Source organism: Pimephales promelas, chromosome 11, assembly GCF_988280905.1.
Source record: "Pimephales promelas chromosome 11, fPimPro1.hap1.1, whole genome shotgun sequence".
Lineage (NCBI taxonomy): Eukaryota > Metazoa > Chordata > Actinopteri > Cypriniformes > Leuciscidae > Pimephales > Pimephales promelas.
This window is the reverse complement of record NC_142779.1, coordinates 731,232-745,985: the sequence shown is the minus strand read 5'-3', so window position 1 is coordinate 745,985 and position 14,754 is coordinate 731,232. Positions and strand designations below refer to the sequence as shown.

The 14,754-nt window shown below is 38.0% G+C and overlaps 1 protein-coding gene across 2 annotated transcripts in view; it reads left to right on the top strand.

The window, feature by feature from the left end:
* The window catches only part of cfap46 (cilia and flagella associated protein 46), a 66,031-nt gene that overhangs the window by 37,107 nt on the left and 14,170 nt on the right, over positions 1–14,754 (top strand). The window contains exons 28-47 of one of the 2 annotated variants that reach the window (XR_016145456.1): positions 129–261; positions 615–781; positions 1,151–1,222; positions 3,638–3,799; positions 3,892–4,040; positions 4,114–4,206; positions 4,285–4,330; positions 4,940–5,074; positions 6,428–6,628; positions 6,903–7,009; positions 7,141–7,323; positions 7,855–7,990; positions 10,432–10,623; positions 10,734–10,922; positions 12,106–12,216; positions 12,301–12,480; positions 12,626–12,799; positions 14,084–14,181; positions 14,499–14,569; positions 14,685–14,748. Coding sequence is in view for 1 of the 2 variants with exons in the window: in XM_039649220.2 (XP_039505154.2) it covers positions 129–261; positions 615–781; positions 1,151–1,222; positions 3,638–3,799; positions 3,892–4,040; positions 4,114–4,206; positions 4,285–4,330; positions 4,940–5,074; positions 6,428–6,628; positions 6,903–7,009; positions 7,141–7,323; positions 7,855–7,990; positions 10,432–10,623; positions 10,734–10,922; positions 12,106–12,216; positions 12,301–12,480; positions 12,626–12,799; positions 14,084–14,181; positions 14,499–14,569; positions 14,642–14,748 (2,706 nt within the window). In the remaining variant the exon portion in view is untranslated. Of the gene's footprint in view, positions 1–128; positions 262–614; positions 782–1,150; positions 1,223–3,637; positions 3,800–3,891; positions 4,041–4,113; positions 4,207–4,284; positions 4,331–4,939; positions 5,075–6,427; positions 6,629–6,902; positions 7,010–7,140; positions 7,324–7,854; positions 7,991–10,431; positions 10,624–10,733; positions 10,923–12,105; positions 12,217–12,300; positions 12,481–12,625; positions 12,800–14,083; positions 14,182–14,498; positions 14,570–14,641; positions 14,749–14,754 lie in introns of both variants that reach the window. The other variant, XM_039649220.2, reaches the window with a different exon arrangement.

Sequence of the window (14,754 nt, the reverse complement as noted above, 5' to 3'; positions counted from 1 at the left end):
GTGCTTGAAAGTCCTGGAATGAAAGCCCTGTTCATTTCCTCCATGAAAAAAGACATTTTAAAATGTTTTACTGTTGATTTTGTGGTTGAAGCGTGTTTGACGGAGTGTGTGTGTGTGTGTGTCGTCAGTCTCCGGGTGCTCAGTGGCAGAAGGTGGACGTTCTGCTGGAGTTCGGCGAGTGGCTTCACGTCACACACTTTCCTGCGACTGACGTTCGTCTTCCGGTCGAGTGGGCCGCAGACATCCTGATGTTCCCAGACGGTCAGTCTTCATCACGTGTTCTGTACAACTCCATCACATGACCAACGTTGCCTTTGGGTTACTTAGTTACGGACATTTAATTTAATATTAACAATATTATCGATCTGCTGCATTGACACCATTAAACGAGAACTGACCTGAGCTGGGCGATGACATCACGGTTTTCTCCAGAGCGGCTTTATGTATAAACAAACTAAATTAAAAACAACAAAAATGAACCATCGCTGAACTTATTAAGGTGGACTGTGCTGATATTTTCTTCTGGAAACACACTCTGTTGCAGTATTCTCCTGTTATCTGTGTAAAGCTGCTGTGTACAGTAAGTAAAGCTGACTTGACCCCTGTCCCGCCAGAGGAGAGCGTGGCGTCCGGCGTGTGTGTGCGTGAGGTGCGGGCGGTCGGGCGTCTGGAGCGTCTGATGCGAACACACACACTGCTGGCTGTCGTGGAGGAGCGATCGTCACACACACACCTGCAGCATCTGCTCACCGCGCTCAGCTTCACGCTAAACATCTGGAGGGTCAGCGCTTCACCTCACACACACTCCTCCGTGTCCACACTAACACACTTTCATTTAAACACGCTTGTTTTTCTCTCCGCTCTGTCGACACTGAGACGGCGTTTGAAATCAATGAAATCAAAGCTTTTTGAAAACACTCTCCAAAGTGGATACATGTGAAACACAGTTTTCCCGCTGTAGTGTGGGCTGTGGAAACTGAGCGATGATGTAAGTTTAGTCATGTGACGCAGCTTTGATTTCATTAATAAAAACGCCGTCTCCGTTTCGACTGAAGACAAAGCGGAGAGAAAAGATGCGTTTCAAACGAAAAAGGCCTCAGAGCGAGACGATGGGATTGCGTCCTCAAGTGTGTGTCCGTGTTGGGTGCAGGTGTCCATGGAAACCGCACAGGAAGTGAGGAATCGGTCAGCTGTGAGACCAGACGACAAGAAGCCTAAACAGGTGAGAGGAATGAGTTATGATAAATAAGTGTTATAAGAGCATTTTGCTAACGCTCCACTGAAGTTATGAAAAAAATATTTGTCTTTATTTCTTGTTAAGATCAGGGAGATGGAGGCCTGATTATGTGTTTGAGTTTTGATAACCTAATGATTCACTGTACATGTCTATTAGAATATATACATATATATATATATATATATATATTTCTGAACGCACAGGTTTAAAAAATTGATTATGCTTGATTATGCAAACGTTTAGGGAACATTCCGTTTTGCAATCATGTGTGAATGTTACTTTTGAACGTGATTTTGGAAAGTTACTTTTGAACGTTACATTTGAACTTTACTTTTGAACATTACTTTTGAACGTTACTTTTTTAACGTGATTTTTTGTGCGTTACTTTTGAACGTTACTTTTGAATGTTACTTTTGAGCGTTACTTTTGAGCATTACTTTTGAACGTTACTTTTTTAACGTGATTTTTTGAGCGTTACTTTTGAGCGTTACTTTTGAACATTACTTTTGAGCGTTACTTTTGAGCGTTACTTTTTTAACGTGATTTTTTGAGCGTTACCTTAGTTTGAACGTTACTTTTGAACATTACTTTTGAACGTTACTTTTGAACGTTACTTTTGAACGTTACTTTTGAGCGTTACTTTTGAACGTTACTTTTGAACATTACTTTTGAACGTTACTTTTGAACGTTACTTTTGAACGTTACTTTTGAACATTACTTGTGAACATTACTTTTGAACGTTACTTTTGAACATTACTTGTGAACATTACTTTTGAACGTTACTTTTGAACATTACTTTTGAGCGTTACTTTTAAACATTACTTTTGAACGTTATTATTGAACATTACTTTTGAACGTTACTTTTGAACGTTACTTTTGAACGTTACTTTTGAGCGTTACTTTTGAACATTACTTTTGAACGTTACTTTTGAACGTTACTTTTGAACATTACTTGTGAACATTACTTTTGAACATTACTTGTGAACATTACTTTTGAACGTTACTTTTGAGCGTTACTTTTGAACGTTACTTTTGAACATTACTTTTGAACGTTACTTTTGAACGTTACTTTTGAACGTTACTTTTGAACATTACTTGTGAACATTACTTTTGAACGTTACTTTTGAACATTACTTGTGAACATTACTTTTGAACGTTACTTTTGAACATTACTTTTGAGCGTTACTTTTAAACATTACTTTTGAACGTTATTATTGAACATTACTTTTGAACGTTACTTTTGAACGTTACTTTTGAACGTTACTTTTGAGCGTTACTTTTGAACATTACTTTTGAACGTTACTTTTGAACGTTACTTTTGAACATTACTTGTGAACATTACTTTTGAACGTTACTTTTGAACATTACTTTTGAGCGTTACTTTTAAACATTACTTTTGAACGTTATTATTGAACATTACTTTTGAACGTTACTTTTGAACGTTACTTTTGAACGTTACTTTTGAGCGTTACTTTTGAACATTACTTTTGAACGTTACTTTTGAACGTTACTTTTGAACATTACTTGTGAACATTACTTTTGAACATTACTTGTGAACATTACTTTTGAACGTTACTTTTGAACATTACTTTTGAGCGTTACTTTTAAACATTACTTTTGAACGTTATTATTGAACATTACTTTTGAACGTTACTTTTGAACGTTGATTTCTTTGTCATAATATTCTCACAGTGGTTACAGTGACCACAGTCATTGCATCTGCTGCACTTCATTTGTACCATTTTGTTTTATTGGTTTATTTTTATTAATCTATTTACCTTTTATTTTAATGGTAATGAATATATTGTTTGATAAGTGAGATATCTGATTGAAGGCCAAAAAAAGTAGTGCTTGAATTTCATATTACAGTATCTGTACTAACCCTATGCATGTCATAAAAATGTCATGATTCTGCCATCATGTCATTGATTTTCCTAGTCTTGTGGCAGGATCATGGCAGAACCATGTTTTGTGTGCAAGCGCATGGCCTGTTGTTTGGGCCATGTGCTTGTGTTGTCTCGTTTAATACCCCGCCCCCTTGTTGTCCTCATCCTGTCATTATTACCTAGTCTGTGTCACCTGTTCCCCTCATTAGTTTCTCCCTTTATAATCCCCTTGTGTTTGCTGTCCAGTGCCGGTTCATTGTAAAACTTTGTCATTTTGTGAGAGTCTACCTTGTCTCAGAAGAACGTCTTGTATTTGCTGTTTGTTAATAGTCTAGTTTTTAGTCAAGTGTTATCTAGATTAGTTATCTCTCATTTGTATTGTCTCTGTTTTGCCCTGTTTTCTGTTATAATAAACCTTGTGTGTTAGCATACTGTCTGCGTTTGGGTTCATCTGCTATCCACATAACAAAAAACGTATGCTGTTTCTCTATTATAAACGTTAATTTCTCTCCAGCCGTCTCCTGTTGAGGACAAACCCCGAGGTAAAGCTGTGGAAGTGAGTCTTCCCATCAGCCCTGAGGAATGGGCTCAGTTTGAGTGTCCCGAGGAGCTCCGGCAGGCCTTTGGTTCTGACGACGGCCCGTACAGCATCAACGGCTCGGCCCTCAGCGCGCAGGTCAGCATCACATGACCGATGATGAACTGATGATCCACTCTCGCCTCACATGGTCTCTATCATACAGGTTGTGTTTATTGGTGTCGTTTCAGAGCCGAACTCTGTTTTATTTGGATCTGTTGGTGAGAGAGCTGGAATCAGTCTCGTTGACCCCGTTGACCTTTGCCCCTCTCCACTTGGCCGAGGTCATCGCTCATGACCTGATGAAGAGCAGGAGTCAGTCTGACCTCTACCGTCTCAGGTATCGCCCTGAACACAGTCACATGACATTAGATTCACAGCAGGATATGACATCACTTCCTGTCATCTCTCAGAATCATCAGGAACTGTCGGGATGTGGGATTTGAGTGTCCGTACGGCGAGCAGCTCCTCAGCTTCACACGCGTTCCTGAGGACGAGCAGATGCGGTGCGACTCTTCAGTCCCTCGTCAGGTTTGGTCTCATCAGGCGCTTCGTTAGTTTAATGCAGCTTTATTTGATTTCAGGAGCCAGAGGGCCGTCCTGACCCACAGACACGGCGAGTCGGACCAGGTCAGCTTCTCACTGCACCGTTTCAGAGTCTTCTGATGGGATTTTTATGACCGCAATATTATACATTCAAGTAGTTAGATCTCATTTTACATAAATAGATATGTACATACGCTATACAGTAAGAAGAGTTATGCACACAAGAGAAGCAGATCTATATCACGAAAATAAATTTGGGAAAAACATTAAATGATTACACTGTAAAAAAAAAAAATGCTGTTCTTACTCAGTGTTTCTGTCTTGTTTCCAGTCCAAATCTCACATTTTTTGAGTGAAATGACATAAGATTTTATGTCTTGTTTTAAAACAAGTAAAATTATCTGCCAAAAAAAATCTTAATTCAAACAGAAAGCGTATTTTTCTCACTCCATTGGCAAATAATTTAGCTTTTTTTTTAAAGCAACAACTCACTGAATTTTTATTTATGTCCCTGGAAAACAAAACATTATCTCATGGCATTTTATTACTTTAATAAATGCATCTTGATTTAACAATTTTTGGGATATTTGGACTGGAAACAAGACAAAAATACTAAGAAAAGCATTTTTTGTGGTGTAAATGATTAATGGTGAGTGAAAATAAGTTGGGAATGAAGCTTTTGAACCCTGTCAGACGCTGTTGGCCGAAGAGGACCCGAGTAGAAGGACATTAGCCGGACTCTGGCTGGCGAAGGCCGATGTGTGTATCAGCATGAACCTGTTTGAGCCGGCTAAAGTCCTGCTGAATCACACACACCTGATAGCTGAGGTGAGTGTGAGCAAACACACATGATGGATGAAGGAACCTTAGCAATGACTGTTGTTTTGTTAGTAAACTACAAAAATGGCTGTTAGGAATCAAAGTAAGACATTTAATTATTCAAACATCTGCCAATAATCAGTGTGAGCTCAGATTTAAACAGATTTGTGGAAGGACAAAATAAGACCTTTTGTGTAATGACAGGCAAGTTATTCCTGTACAAATCATATTTTTGTATTTCTGATATAAGACCAATTAATTAACTCATAATACTGATGAGGATTAAGTGAACTACTGTTCAAAAGTCACCAAAGCTGCATTTACTTGATCAAAAATACAGTAAAAACAGTGAAATATTATTATAATGTAAATCATCTGTTTTCTATGTGAGTATACAGTAAAGTGTAATTTATTCCTGAATTTATCATCATTACTCCAGTCTTCAGTGTCACATGACCCTTCACAAATCACTCTAATATGAGGATCTGATGATCAACAAACATTTATGATTATTATCGGCATTCATATATTTGTGGAAACTGATACATTTTATTTATCAGGATTCTTTGATGAATATAAAGTTCAAAAGAACAGAGTCATCTTTTGTGACATTATAAATGTCTTTACTGTCACTTTTGATCAATTTAATGCGTGTCGTCATTAACTTTTTTTTTCATTCTGACTGCACGTTTGAATTGTGTGTTTAAAGTCATTAAATTTAATGCATTTTAGCACAGAGAGTATTTAAAGTGTCATTTTCACGGTCCCTACAATCAGTCAATCACCAATATAATTGTCTTACGAGAAAGGAAAATGAATGCCACTCAAATGTATTTTGCTGTAAAGATATTAATTGTAGATGTTTCCTGCGCTGTGTAATTTCAGTCAATCATCTGCTTTCTTACTCAGTGTTTCTGTCTTGTTTCCAGTCCAAATGTCTAAAGATTTTTAAATCAAGAAGCATTTACTAGATGAGTGACATGACATAAGATATTATGTCTTGTTTTCTGAGGGAATTAACCAAAATAAAGTGAGTTGTTGCTTAAAAAAGCAAAATGATCAGAGAAAAATAATCTTAATTTAAACAGAAAGGGGATTATTTTTCTGCTCACCCCATTGGCTGATCATTTTGCTTGTTTAAAGCAAAAACTCACTTTAATTTTGATTTATTTCCCCAGAAAACAAGACATAATATCTCATGCCATTTTATTACTTTAGTAAATGCATTTTTTGATATATATTTGGACTGGAAACGAGACAAAAACACCAAGTAAGAGAAGCTCTTCTTAAAGATCTTAAAGAGGTCCTTGTGGAGGAACTTTAAACGATGCACACCTCATTATTTATATACGTGTGTTTCAGAAACTTGGTGATCAGACGTCATTGGCCGAGAGTCTACACCTGCTGGCTGTTCTGGCCAATCAGGAGCAGAGATACCGCGAGGCTGTTGTCCTGTGTGAGCGAGCGCTGGAGATCGGAGGAGACGAGGAGTTCTTGCACCGGCTCGTTCAGACGCTGATGAGCGCTGTGGCGGGACGAGGAGGACAGGACACGCATCATCAGGTGCACAATGATTGACAGCCAGTTGGGGACTTTACATTTAACATTTAATATTCAACAATATTATTGACACCATTACATGAGAACTGAACTGAACTGGACAGTGACATCACCGTTTTGTGTCTCTTATGATCGTATGTTTGCATATTATAATATTTTCCAGCTGCTTTAGTTCTTAGGCTCAATACGTCAAATTAAATGAAAAGTGCTTTTGTTGACCATTTCTAATGTAGGAGAGTTGTGTTGATGTAGATCATGGTGTGTGTGTGTTGTGCAGGTGTGTGAGATCACAGAACAGGCGTGCAGAACCATCAGAGCGGTTCTAGAGCAGAGACGGAACCGAGCTTCGGTCCTTCGCTTCTTCATGGCGGCGCTGGAGACCCGGTGCGCTGGTCACATGATCCATACTGGTAACCAGAGCTGAGATAAGGCGACACTCATTCCTGTGTGTGTGTGTGTGTGTGTGTGTGTGTGTGTGTGTGTGTGTGTGTGTGTGTGTGTGTGTGTGTGTGAAGGGGGGCAGTTTTACGGCGGCGTTTGCTTCGTCCTGCTTCTCCGCTGTTCTGTCTGAGTGATGCGGACCTGCAGATGTTGACCTCCGTGTGTGACACACTCACACACACTTCCTCTGAACTACTGCAGCTGAGATACAGGACACACTCCGCTGAGGCCATGCGAGAACACGCCGACACGCTGAGGTGCAACACATGCTCACACACACACACACACACACTTGTGCACATAATTATAAATTTTGGGGTCAAAATTTAATAATATTGATATATTTAAGTGATATGATTAATAATATGATTATTAAAGTGACCATAAACCAATTTATAATGATGTTACAAAATATTTTTAATGTTCAATATATTTTTACTTTATTTATTTATTTATTTTTAATCAAATAAATGTGGCCTTGGTGAACAAAACATACATTGAAAATCTTGCCAACCTCAATCTTTTGATGTGTGTGTGTGTGTGTGTGTGTATATATATATATATATATATATATATAGTGTGTGTATTTATATATATTCATATACTTCAGTAATCCTTCATAGTGTCAAATGCATGTTTAAACCAACAAAAAGTTGGTGTACTCTCATTTAAATCCCGGTCTCTTAATTAATAAAAGGTCATGTGACCAGATTGAAATGCATGTTGTTGTTTGTTTGTCCATCCGCAGTAGATGTGAATGCGATGTTTGATTGTGTGTTCTTCATCAGAATGCTGGCCGTCCATGCGTCGAGTGTAGAGGAGAAACAGCGCCACCTTCTGCACGCATTGGCCATTATGAAGAAAGCCGTGTTTACCCAGCAGGAAGTCGTCGCTGAAGCCCTGAACGTTCTTCCTCCTCATGAGGTACGAGATGATCATCAGAAGCACGTCACATTAATCTCCTTCCATAATCACATCTGTTTCCTTCAAGGGGAACAAACGCGATTAGCACACGGGGAACTGTGATTGGGCTCTGCGTTCGTTAAGGTCTGTGTAACGCTCACCGGCTCTTCTAATTCATTTAGCCTCACTCTGCATTATGGGTTTTCATTTTCTCAAACGGATTATCTCATTAAAAAGCTCTAGGTGCTCATATTTATGAAGAGAGGGCGGCGAACACATTCAGCAAATTAGGAAATCTGAATTGCTAAAGTAATTAGACTCGATTTAAAGGAATCGTTCAGATCCTGCCGTCATTTATTCACCTTCCAAACCTGTAGACTGGCAAACAGAAGATATTTAGAAGAATCTCAAAGCTGCTCTTCGTCCATAATATGGTCAAAGCCAAAATAAAAGTTTGGTTTAACTTGAAGAAATTATGACCGAAATATAGTAAAACCTCTCAAAGTTATAATATTAATAATAATAAAATCATTTAACTTTAAGGAATAATCACACAGGATTTTAACAGTAAACCTATTTATTTTGTTTCCAAAAAGACTTAAAAGATTAAATAACTTGTCAGTGTTTGTCTTTATTTTATTACATCGTTTTTGCTAATAAATTTATATTAAATTATAAATCAAGAAAAATTAAAACACAGCAGAATTTCTGTAAAAATAAAACATTTCATAGGGCCCAATTATTGTAATATATATATATATATATATATATATATATATAAAAGTTGAAGTTTTATGAATTCAATTGATTAGAGATGCTTTTTTATTAGCTAAATGCATCAAAATGATTATCAAAACAACTAAAAGGAAAATCACAGAATGGAATATTAGAAAGAAAATAACATGCTAAACTTGTTAAACTTTAAGTAAATCGTTGTTATATTGTATGCATTTGATAATTTCTATTGTTTATTGATCAATTGATGACTTGCATTTAATGTAACAACTAAATTGGAAACCCCTAAAAAAAAAAAAATCTAGAAACATTTTAAAGAAAAAAAAATGAGAGGAATTAGAAATCACCTTTAAATCACTGATGCGAGCTGAACCGCTGCTTGATCCACTGGTGGACGATCACACGTTGATCTGATTGGTTACAAGATCGTTTGTGACGTCAATGAGTGAATAACACCACACACACACATAAACAACATTAAACGCTGGAGTTTCACCACAGGGGGACTTTAAGATTGAAGAAGTAAACGAACAAAAGAAGTGTATTTGGTCTCGTAACTCATTTGTGAACAGGTCGTTCTTGTAAGACCGGGTCACTTCCTGTTTTCATCCTCCATTTCCTCAGTCTCTGACCCTGATGAATAATTCATAACTCGTGCTGCGTTCGATCTTCTAACCCAGATTCACAGCGGGATTGCTCTGGCAAAAGTTTTTGTGGGAAAGAAATCAGACACACTTTTACTGAGTGTGGTTTCTGTGATCATGCTTACTTTAATTATTGTAATCGTGAATGATTCATCAAGTACGTAAATCAACGTTTGCTTGTTTTTGTAATGTTCATCAAAATATAATAAGGCAATGATTAATCACATCTAAAATAAAAGTTTATGTTTACATAATATATGTGTGTGTGTATTGTGTATAATTATTTACTATATATAAATACACACATGCATGTATACATTTAAGAAAAAATAGTTTATATAGATATTATTATATATATATTATATATATTTATATAGACCATTTTGCAAGATGTAAACAACACTGGTCCAGAAGCACTTCCTGTTTCAGTTTTTAACACTACATAAAAGCTGGGATAAAATACAACCAACAGAACATTTAAAACTGAATCAGAAAGTTAAACAAACATCTTTAAGATGTTTTCTTTACATGTGAAATAAAGAAAACAGTTACAAACTGAAACAGGAAGTGTTTCTGGACCAGTGTTCTTTACATCTTGCAAAATGGTCCATATAAAATATTTATATATGATATAAATGATGTATATGCAGTATAAACATGCAAATATTTACAATATATGTGTATTTTATATATACTAAATAATTATACACAGTACACACACACATACTGTATACAGACTTTTTATTTTGTATGCGATTAATTGTTGCCCAGCATTAAATAATAACTGTCACTCAAATAATAATGCTCATTATTGGTCAAATATGTATTCTTCACACACACCATCACATCAGTTCTCATCCTCAGTTTTCTGGTGGAAAATAAAAGTCTCGTATGCGAGTAAAAGCTGAACTCGTCAGTCCTGATGAATCCTGATGAGAATCACCGTCTGACGTCACCATTTAACTCCATATATTTGCTATAATGTTATGATATTATTTGGTTCAGTGTCAGAAATCCACACGGACGCAGATCAGAATGAAGTTGTGATGTTCTCGTGTGTGTGTGTGTGTGTGTGTCCTGCAGTCCGGTTGGCGTAACCTCCCTGCGGTGCGTGTGTGTGTGTGTCTGAGACTGGCTCTGGCCGATCTGGCCCTGTTCATGCTGGACCTCCAGTGTGCCGAGGACAACAGGAAGTCCATCATCCGGGACAGGAAGTGCTCAGTGGACAGAGCTCTGGAGGACTTCATCAGCGCTGACCTCACTGAACATGAGAGGGTGAGTGTGACGGGTAGAGTTAGTGTGAGGGGATATACTGTATATAAAGTTTGTACAGTATAAAAACCATTACGTCTATGGAATGTAATCGTGTGTGTGTGTGTCCTCAGGACTGGTCTGCTGTGGGACTCTCTCTGGCTCAGGACGCTCTGACGCTCCTCTCATCTGTCACTTCGCTCTCGCTGGACTGTGTGGAGACCAGGGCCCGTTCGCTCGGCATGCTGGGAAGGTGTCTGAGAATACTAGCCCAGCAGAGAGACCCGCTGTACCCGTGCACACTGTGGGACGAGCCCGTCACGGTACACACACACACACACTGCTGAAAATGCCCTTTAAATGTCATGGAAATTCCAGGTCTTCTAGTTATGCGCCACTCTACAATATTTTATAATATTGCGTAAAGTCATTTTTTACTTCTGTTCAGCTTTAAGTTGACTGAAAGTGACAGTATAAACAAATGAAATCAAATAAATGCTGTTCTTCTGAAACGTGCCATTCCTCATCAAAGAATCCTGAAAAATTAAATATTTCACAGTTTCCACAAAAATAGTATTTGATAATAATCATAAATGTTTCTTGATCATCAGATCCTCATATTAGAGTGATTTGTGAAGGATCATGTGACACTGAAGACTGGAGTAATGATGATAAATTCAGGAATAAATTACACTTTACTGGATATTCACATAGAAAACAGATGATTTACATTATAATAATATTTCACTGTTTTTACTGTATTTTTCATTAAATAATAAATGCATGGGTGAATATAAGAGACTGTCAAAGAGACTTTTTTTTTAAACTCAGTAAAAAAAAATGATGTATGAGTAATGATTCTGAAAATACAGGAATAAATTACACTTTACTGTACAGTATATTCACATAGACAACAGATGATTTACAGTTTTTACTGTCTCTTTTAAATTTAGATTTAAAAACATTTTACTGTATTAAATGTCCACCTGTTTGAAGGCATTTTTTGGTCAATCATAGTTGAATGAGGCGTTTCCCTGAACTGTGATTGGATCTGCAGCTCGACAGTCTTGTATTGTTTTAAATAATGTGGTTTTAACGACGGTTTTAGGAAACAGTCGTGACTAGCTAGCTAGTTGCATTAACGATGCATTAGTCTATGGTGGTTAAGCAGTGAGCTAATGACTAGAAAAGGTCCAGTAAAAGTCATTAAACATCGATGGAAACCTTGTTATAATGATAAAAAAAGATCGTTTTTGTCATTTGTCCTTGAAAATGAGGGTCTGGCATCATATAATCACACACACGCAGTGTAGTTACGAGCTCTGTGAGGAACAGAGGCTTTCAGTCAGTCACGGTATAGATTTCCATTCTTCTTCACCGGTTTAAACTCATCATTTGATTCTGCGCTTGGGCCTAATTTTCCTCGGCATTAATTCCCCCTCTTGAAGACACTTTCCTCCAGACTGTCATTGATTGACAAGGACTCAATATGAGCTGTTCCTCCAGGATGAGGACGGGGCCGAGAGACGGGGCAGCCAGGACTATAATGAGGAGGAGGAGCAAGTGAAGACGGACCCTGAGAAGAGGCCGTATGCTGGCAAAAGTGCAGAGCTGCAGGTGCATGTGCACACACACACACACACACACACACATTCATGTCATTTTTGGCTGTGTAGTTCAAGTTTGTGTGTGTGTTATCAGAGCAAGCGGAGGGCAGCGCAGCGGCTGTTGGCTCAGGCCAGTGAAACTCTCAGTCAGTCTGTGAGTCTGAGTCTTCATCACGACCTTCCTCATCTTCTTCCTCGCGTGTGCTCAGATCTGCTGGAGTGTCACGGTCAGTTTGACCTCGGCGCCAGCGGGCAGTTCCTCGCTCTACTGCAGGTGTGTGTTCATATCTCACTCAAACACCTGTGACTCTCTTTCCTTCTTAGCACAAATTAGCCATCATTTGAATGCTTTAGTGTTTGTGTGACCTGCATGTGCACATGTGATGTGTGTGTACTGATGAATATTGATCTGATCTCAGAGTGGTGTGTGCTGTGCCGAGATGTGCTCCGTCCTGCTCTCGATCTGCTCCGGTGTCAGGGGGTCTCAGGTGTGTGCGCTGATGAACCTGCGGGCGAAGCTGCTCTCTTCACAGGGTCACAGACCCGACGGTGTGCTGACAGCAGTGAGCCGAGAGCTCAGCCGTCTCTCTAAGGTACTCGCTCACAGCCTGTTCATGTTAATGCTCTCACCCTGTCATGGCCGTTCACACTGCATGTGGTCCTTGAGCATAGTGTGAGTGTCATTTTGTGTTGATGCATTTCATTTTGTGTATATGCTTGCCATTATTGTGTATATGCATGTCATTTTGTGCATATGCGTGTAATTGTTGTGCATATCCCTGACATTTTTGCACATATGCATGTCATTTTTGTAAATGGATGTCATTTTTGTGCATATGCATGTATATGCATGTCATTTTTGTGCATATGCATGTCTATGCATGTCATTTTTGTGCATATGCATGTCTATGCATGTCATTTTTGTGCATATGCATGTCATTTTTGTGCATATGCATGTCTATGCATGTCATTTATGTGCATATGCATGTCTATGCATGTCATTTTTGTGCATATGCATGTCTATGCATGTCATTTTTGTGCATATGCATGTCTATGCATGTCATTTTTGTGCATATGCATGTCTATGCATGTCATTTTGTGTATATGCATGCCATTTTGTGCATATGCATGTATATGCATTTCATTTTGTGTATATGCATGTCATTTTTGTGCATATACATGTAATTTTTGTCCATATGCATGTCATCTTTGTGTATATGGATGTCATTTTTGTGCATATGTGTGTATAGGCATGTCATTTTGTCCATATGCATGTCATTTTGTGTATATGCATGTCATTTTTGTCCATATGCATGTCATTTTGTGTATATGCATGTCATTTTTGTCCATATGCATGTCATTTTGTGTATATGCATGCCATTTTTGTCCATATGCATGTCATTTTTGTGTATGGATGTCATTTTTGTGCATATGCATGTATATGCATTTCATTTTGTGTATATGCATGTCATTTTTGTGCATATGCATGTATATGCATTTCATTTTGTGTATATGCATGTCATTTTTGTGCATATACATGTAATTTTTGTCCATATGCATGTCAATTTTGTGTATATGGATGTCATTTTTGTGCATATGTGTGTATAGGCATGTCATTTTGTCCATATGCATGTCATTTTGTGTATATGCATGCCATTTTTTGACCATATGCATGTCATTTTGTGTATATGCATGCCATTTTTGTCCATATGCATGTCATTTTTGTGTATGGATGTCATTTTTGTGTATATGCGTGTATAGGTATGTCATTTTTGTGTATATGAGATGAATTGAGTAGAAGTATTTGAGTTTAGACTGTGATCTGCAGCTTTTGAGAGATCATGATTCACGCTTCATGTGTCTCATCACTCTTTCAGGCCTTCAGTCACCTGACCATAAACCCAAACCACCTGAGGATTCTGGGAGAAATGCCTCCCAACTTCAGGATCCTGCTGCTCCAGCACTCAGAGGACAGGTGGGATGACAGATTCTATTCTATTATGGAAATATGTGTTTAGATTTATGCTTTACAAACTGTTTCAAAGCAGCTTCAACCAACGATGCAGACTTCATTAAATATGAAATGTATTTAATTTCCTGCTGTAAAGCAACTCTACAGAAGGCGATAGTGTCACATTACAAACCAAATCAAACACCATGCTCTGCATTCTATTCTATTCTACTGTATTTTATGCTGTTCTATTCTGTTTAACTCTATTGCATTTTACCCTGCTCTGTTCTTCATTTCTCGTTTTTATTCTGTTAACTGTTGTGTGTTCTGTCCTGGTGTAGTTCTGTGCTGTACGGCGGCTTGTATGAGAAGGTTAAAGCCACAGAGACTCAGAAAGGAAAGAGTGTGACTGGTAACCGTTACTCCTTTACCTTTTTACATTTGCAGACACAGATTAGTTCATGAGTATGAGTGTGTTGTGTAGGTGGTCTGATCTGCTCTAGACTGGTCAAGGCCTGTGTCCACAGATCATCTCTACTGAAGCTCCACAAACACCTGGAAGAGTTCAAACATCGGAGCGCACAGACACACGTGAGA